Below are 7,772 nucleotides of genomic sequence, written 5' to 3'. Positions count from 1 at the left end.
AATATATCAGGTTGTCTATCCTCCTCTCTCTCTCTCTCTAATTCAACCTGTTCTTTAGTATTTACTCAGGTTTCAATAACCGACACATTATATCAGGTTGTCTATCCTCCTCTCTCTCTCTCTAATTCAACCTGTTCTTTAGTATTTACTCGGGTTTCTATAACCCACACATTATATCAGGTTGTCTATCCTCCTCTCTCTCCTCTCTCTCTCTCTCTCTCTCTCTCTCTCTCTCTCTCTCTCTAATTCAACCTTTTCTTCAGTGTTTACTCAGGTTTCTATAACCCACACATTATATCAGGTTGTCTATCCTCCTCTCTCTCTCTCTCTCTCTCTCTAATTCAACCTGTTCTTTAGTATTTACTCAGGTTTCTATAACCCACACATTATATCAGGTTGTCTATCCTCTCTCTCTCTCTCTCTCTCTCTCTCTCTCTCTCTCTCTCTCTAATTCAACCTGTTCTTTAGTATTTACTCAGGTTTCTATAACCCACACAATATATCAGGTTGTCTATCCTCCTCTCTCTCTCTCTAATTCAACCTGTTCTTTAGTATTTACTCAGGTTTCTATAACTGACACATTATATCAGGTTGTCTATCCTCTCTCTCTCTCTCTCTAATTCAACCTGTTCTTTAGTATTTACTCAGGTTTCTATAACCCACACATTATATCAGGTTGTCTATCCTCTCTCTGTCTCTCTCCTCTCTCTCTCTCTCTCTCTCTAATTCAACCTTTTCTTCAGTGTTTACTCAGGTTTCTATAACCCACACATTATATCAGGTTGTCTATCCTCCTCTCTCTCTCTCTAATTCAACCTGTTCTTTAGTATTTACTCAGGTTTCTATAACCCACACATTATATCAGGTTGTGTCTCTCTCTCTCTCTCTCTCTCTCTCTCTCTCTCTCTAATTCAACCTGTTCTTTAGTATTTACTCAGGTTTCTATAACCCACACATTATATCAGGTTGTCTATCCTCTCTCTCTCTCTCTCTCTCTAATTCAACCTGTTCTTTAGTATTTACTCAGGTTTCTATAACCCACACATTATATCAGGTTGTCTCCCTCTCTCTCTCTCTCTCTCTCTCTCTCTCTCTCTCTCTCTCTCTCTCTAATTCAACCTGTTCTTTAGTATTTACTCAGGTTTCTATAACCCACACATTATATCAGGTTGTCTATCCTCTCTCTCTCTCTCTCTAATTCAACCTGTTCTTTAGTATTTACTCAGGTTTCTATAACCCACACATTATATCAGGTTGTCTATCCTCTCTCTCTCTCTCTCTCTCTCTCTCTCTCTCTCTCTCTAATTCAACCTGTTCTTTAGTATTTACTCAGGTTTCTATAACCCACACAATATATCAGGTTGTCTATCCTCCTCTCTCTCTCTCTAATTCAACCTGTTCTTTAGTATTTACTCAGGTTTCTATAACCCACACATTATATCAGGTTGTTGTCTATCCTCTCTCTCTCTCTCTCTAATTCAACCTGTTCTTTAGTATTTACTCAGGTTTCTATAACCCACACATTATATCAGGTTGTCTATCCTCCTCTCTCTCTCTCTCCTCTCTCTCTCTCTCTAATTCAACCTGTTCTTTAGTATTTACTCAGGTTTCTATAACCCACACATTATATCAGGTTGTCTATCCTCTCTCTCTCTCTCTCTCTCTCTCTCTCTAATTCAACCTGTTCTTTAGTATTTACTCAGGTTTCTATAACCCACACAATATATCAGGTTGTCTACTCTCTCTCTCTAATTCAACCTGTTCTTTAGTATTTACTCAGGTTTCTATAACCCACACATTATATCAGGTTGTCTATCCTCCTCTCCTCTCTCTCTCTTTCTCTCTCTCTCTCTCTCTCTCTCTCTCTAATTCAACCTGTTCTTTAGTGTTTACTCAGGTTTCTATAACCCACACATTATATCAGGTTGTCTGTCTCCTCCTCTCTCTCTCTCTCTCTAATTCAACCTGTTCTTTAGTATTTACTCAGGTTTCTATAACCCACACATTATATCAGGTTGTCTATTTACTCAGGTTTCTATAACTCCTCACTCTCTCTCTCAGGTTCTCTCTCTCTCTCTCTCTCTCTCTCTAATTCAACCTGTTCTTTAGTATTTACTCAGGTTTCTATAACCCACACAATATATCAGGTTGTCTATCCTCTCTCTCTCTCTCTCTAATTCAACCTGTTCTTTAGTATTTACTCAGGTTTCTATAACCCACACAATATATCAGGTTGTCTATCCTCTCTCTCTCTCTCTCTCTCTCTCTCTCTAATTCAACCTGTTCTTTAGTATTAACTCAGGTTTCTATAACCCACACAATATATCAGGTTGTCTATCCTCTATCTCTCTCTCTCTCTAATTCAACCTGTTCTTTAGTATTTACTCAGGTTTCTATAACCGACACATTATATCAGGTTGTCTATCCTCCTCCTCTCTCTCTCTAATTCAACCTGTTCTTTAGTATTTACTCGGGTTTCTATAACCCACACATTATATCAGGTTGTCTATCCTCCTCTCTCTCTCTCTCTCTCTCTCTCTCTCTCTAATTCAACCTTTTCTTCAGTGTTTACTCAGGTTTCTATAACCCACACATTATATCAGGTTGTCTATCTCTCTCTAATTCAACCTGTTCTTTAGTATTTACTCAGGTTTCTCATATCTCTCTCTCTCTCTCTAATTCAACCTGTTATTTAGTATTTACTCAGGTTTCAATAACCGACACATTATATCAGGTTGTCTGTCTATCCTCCTCTCTCTCTCTCTCTCTCTCTAATTCAACCTGTTCTTTAGTATTTACTCAGGTTTCTATAACCCACACAATATATCAGGTTGTCTATCCTCCTCTCTCTCTCTCTAATTCAACCTGTTCTTTAGTATTTACTCAGGTTTCTATAACCCACACAATATATCAGGTTGTCTATCCTCCTCTCTCTCTCTAATTCAACCTGTTCTTTAGTATTTACTCAGGTTTCTATAACCGACACATTATATCAGGTTGTCTATCCTCCTCTCTCTCTCTCTAATCCAACCTGTTCTTTAGTATTTACTCAGGTTTCTATAACCGACACATTATATCAGGTTGTCTGTCTATCCTCCTCTCTCTCTCTCTCTAATCCAACCTGTTCTTTAGTATTTACTCACATTTAAAGGTTCAGTACTCTCACTCTGACCTCTTCATGTTTATCCATTTCTATTTTTACAACAAGACAGCTGAATAAATATCGGGACAGTTTTATATAGGAGCACAAGACAGCTGAATCAATATCGGGACAGGTTTATATAGGTGCACAAGACAGCTGAATAAATATCGGGACAGGTTTATATAGGAGCACAAGACAGCTGAATCAATATCGGGACAGGTTTATATAGGAGCACAAGACAGCTGAATAAATATCGGGACAGGTTTATATAGGAGCACAAGACAGCTGAATCAATATCGGGACAGGTTTATATAGGTGCACAAGACAGCTGAATAAATATCGGGACAGGTTTATATAGGTGCCGTGGAAGTGGGACGTTTCCACCGGATGAGAAATCGTTAAAAACATGAAGGTTCCGTGTCAGAATGTGATATTCCCAGATAAAGTGTCTCATATGAGTCATGGAAGTAATTAAGAACAACACTTAATGACAGAAGACAGAGTTATGAGTTACTGCGTCTTATGTTAATATCCAGGAAGGAGTGTAAAAACTGATATATAAATATATATATATTTTTTTTAAAGATAAATAATGTAAAGAGATAGTGAGGGATTAGAGAGGTGTTAGAACTAGAACACAGCACAGGAATAACAACAAACACTGTCTTGACTGAACCCTCTGTGAAGGTATCTACAGTATGTATTGGTAGGTAGCCTACCCCCTCTGTGAAGGTATCTACAGTATATAGTGGTAGGTAGCCTACCCCCTCTGTGAAGGTATCTACAGTATATATTGGTAGGTAGCCTACCCCCTCTGTGAAGGTATCTACAGTATATATTGGTAGGTAGCCTACCCCCTCTGTGAAGGTATCTACAGTATGTAGTGGTAGGGAACCTTACCCCCTCTGTGAAGGTATCTACAGTATGTAGTGGTAGGTAGCTTACCCCCTCTGTGAAGGTATCTACAGTATGTAGTGGTAGGGAACCTTACCCCCTCTGTGAAGGTATCTACAGTATATAGTGGTAGGTAGCCTACCCCCTCTGTGAAGGTATCTACAGTATGTAGTGGTAGGGAACCTACCCCCTCTGTGAAGGTATCTACAGTATATAGTGGTAGGTAGCCTACGCCCTCTGTGAAGGTATCTACAGTATATAGTGGTAGGGAACCATACCCCCTCTGTGAAGGTATCTACAGTATGTAGTGGTAGGTAGCCTACCCCCTCTGTGAAGGTATCTATAGTATATAGTGGTAGGGAACCATACCCCCTCTGTTAAGGTATCTACAGTATATAGTGGTAGGGAACCATACCCCCTCTGTGAAGGTATCTACAGTATATAGTGGTAGGGAACCATACCCCCTCTGTGAAGGTATCTACAGTATATAGTGGTAGGGAACCATACCCCCTCTGTGAAGGTATCTACAGTATATAGTGGTAGGGAACCATACCCCCTCTGTGAAGGTATCTACAGTATATAGTGGTAGGGAACCATACCCCCTCTGTGAAGGTATCTACAGTATATAGTGGTAGGGAACCATACCCCCTCTGTGAAGGTATCTATAGTATAAAGTGGTAGGGCAAGGATGTTATCCTGACCAAGTACCAGAACAACTCCTGACCCCAGTAGGAATATCAACTGATGAGGATCTATCAGTAATAGATGGTTTTGTGTTTAGTGTTGTTTAATTTTGTGTAGTTCAGAATGAGTTTGGGGTTATTGTTTAGTTATAATTGAGCGTGTGTGTGTGTATGTGTGTGTGTGTGTGTGTGTGTGTGTGTGTGTGTGTGTGTGTGTGTGTGTAGGAGTACCTGGGAGAGCTGCAGACCCTGCTGCGTTCCGTCTCTGAGACAGACTTCCAACTGAACTCTCCTGAGTACTGGCAGGCCGTCTTCTACAACCTACCCCAGCAGGGACAGTGCCTTCAGGTCAGTGTGTGTGTGTGTGTGTCTGCGTGTGTCTGCGTGTGTGTGTGTGCATGTGTGTGTGCGTGTTTCATACTGTTGGTTTCAAACGTATATGTACGTGTGTGTGTGTGCGTGCCTGTCTGCCTACGTCCCTGTGTCTCAGGAGGTGAAGGTGAATCTGAAGAACCTCCGCCCCCCTGTAGAGGGCGCTCTAGCCAGGAGAGAGGAGGTGGTGGCCATCGCCACTCCAGCAGAGAGAACCAGGGTCCAGGAGACAGCTCTGCTGCTCAACACTAACTGGGACAAAGTCAACAAGCTGTACCTGGACAGGCTCAGGTACGTACCAGGAATAATGGGAATCTATTGGGGACACACTGGGGTTACTAACTCTGGACAGGAAGGACTGGGTCAACAGGTGAAGACAAACTAGACCAGGGAGGGCCAACCCTCCTCATGGGGAGACACCAGGTGTGAGCTGTTTAACTAGGAGACCAGGAGGGCCAACCCTCCTCATGGGGAGACACCAGGTGTGAGCTGTTTAACTAGGAGACCAGGGGGGGCAACCCTCCTCATGGGGAGACACCAGGTGTGAGCTGTTTAACTAGGAGACCAGGGGGGCCAACCCTCCTCATGGGGAGACACCAGGTGTGAGCTGTTTAACTAGGAGACCACCAGGGGGGGGCAACCCCTCCTCATGGGGAGACACCAGGTGTGAGCTGTTTAACTAGGAGACCAGGGGGGGGCAACCCTCCTCATGGGGAGTCCTCATGGGGAGACACCAGGTGTGAGCTGTTTAACTAGGAGACCAGGGGGGCAACCCTCCTCATGGGGAGTCATGGGGAGACACCAGGTGGAGCTGTTTAACTAGGAGACCAGGGGGCAACCCCCATGTGAGTCCTCATGGGCAACCCTCCTCATGGGGAGACACCAGGTGTGAGCTGTTTAACTAGGAGACCAGGGGGGCAACCCTCCTCATGGGGAGACACCAGGTGTGAGCTGTTTAACTAGGAGACCAGGGGGGGCAACCCTCCTCATGGGGGAGACACCAGGTGTGAGCTGTTTAACTAGGAGACCAGGGGGGCAACCCTCCCTCCTCATGGGGAGACACCAGGTGTGAGCTGTTTAACTAGGAGACCAGGGGGGGGCAACCCTCCTCATGGGGAGACACCAGGTGTGAGCTGTTTAACTAGGAGACCAGGGGGGGGCAACCCTCCTCATGGGGAGACACCAGGTGTGAGCTGTTTAACTAGGAGACCAGGGGGGCAACCCTCCTCTAAGTCCTGGGGAACTAGTAACTAGGAGACCACAACCCTCCTCATGGGGAGACACCAGGTGTGAGCTGTTTAACTAGGAGATCATCACCACTAGACTAACTAAGGGGGCAACCCTCCTCATGGGGAGACACCAGGTGTGAGCTGTTTAACTAGGAGACCATCAACCCTCACTAGACACCTAGCTGTTTAACTAGACAAGCTACAGTAGACATCTTCACCACTAGACTAACTAACTCATGGGTAGACAAGCTGTTTAACAGTAACACCAGGTGAGCTGTTTAACTAGGAGACCAGGGGGGCAACCCTAGTCATCACCACTAGCTGACTAACTAACTAGACAAGCTACAGTCCTCATCTTCACCACTAGACTAACTAACTAGTAGACAAGCTACAGTAACATCATCACAACTAGACTAACTAACTAGTAGACAAGCTACAGTAACATCATCACCACTAGACTAACTAACTAGTAGACAAGCTACAGTAACATCATCACCACTAGACTAACTAACTAGTAGACAAGCTACAGTAACATCATCACCACTAGACTAACTAACTAGACAAGCTACAGTAACATCATCACCACTAGACTAACTAACTAGTAGACAAGCTACAGTAACATCATCACCACTAGACTAACTAACTAGTAGACAAGCTACAGTAACATCATCACCACTAGACTAACTAACTAGTAGACAAGCTACAGTAACATCATCACCACTAGACTAACTAACTAGTAGACAAGCTACAGTAACATCATCACCACTAGACTAACTAACTAGACAAGCTACAGTATATCGTCACCACTAGACTAACTAACTAGTAGACAAGCTACAGTAACATCATCACCACTAGACTAACTAACTCACTAGTAGACAAGCTACAGTAACATCATCACCACTAGACTAACTAACTAGACAAGCTACAGTAACATCTTCACCACTAGACTAACTAACTAGACAAGCTACAGTAACATCATCACCACTAGACTAAGCTACAGTAACATCAACTAGTAGACAAGCTACAGTAACATCTTCACCACTAGACTAACTAACTAAACAGTAACATCATCACCACTAGACTAACTAACTAGACAAGCTACAGTAACATCATCACCACTAGACTAACTAACTAGACAAGCTACAGTAACATCTTCACCACTAAACTAACTAACTAGTAGACAAGCTACAGTAACATCATCACCACTAGACTAACTAACTAGACAAGCTACAGTAACATCTTCACCACTAGACTAACTAACTAGACAAGCTACAGTAAAATCATCACCACTAGACTAACTAACTAGACAGGCTACAGTAACATCATCACCACTAGACTAGCTAACTAGACAAGCTACAGTAACATCATCACCACTAGTGTAAATGCACTTGACACAGACTGGTGACATCAGGGTTATCAGGACTGTTTGTTTCCACGGTTTAGTTTTCACTC

At 42.9% G+C, this 7,772-nt stretch overlaps 1 protein-coding gene across 1 annotated transcript in view; it reads left to right on the top strand.

The window, feature by feature from the left end:
- The window catches only part of LOC115117475 (dystrophin-like), a 214,835-nt gene that overhangs the window by 84,542 nt on the left and 122,521 nt on the right, over positions 1–7,772 (top strand). The window contains 2 exon segments of the mRNA XM_065022730.1: positions 4,945–5,067; positions 5,210–5,382. Coding sequence (XP_064878802.1) covers positions 4,945–5,067; positions 5,210–5,382 — 296 coding nt within the window.

This window comes from Oncorhynchus nerka, linkage group LG2 (assembly GCF_034236695.1).
Source record: "Oncorhynchus nerka isolate Pitt River linkage group LG2, Oner_Uvic_2.0, whole genome shotgun sequence".
Classification (NCBI taxonomy): domain Eukaryota; kingdom Metazoa; phylum Chordata; class Actinopteri; order Salmoniformes; family Salmonidae; genus Oncorhynchus; species Oncorhynchus nerka.
Note: the sequence above shows the minus strand (reverse complement) of the source record. Positions and strands in the feature narration are given on the sequence as shown.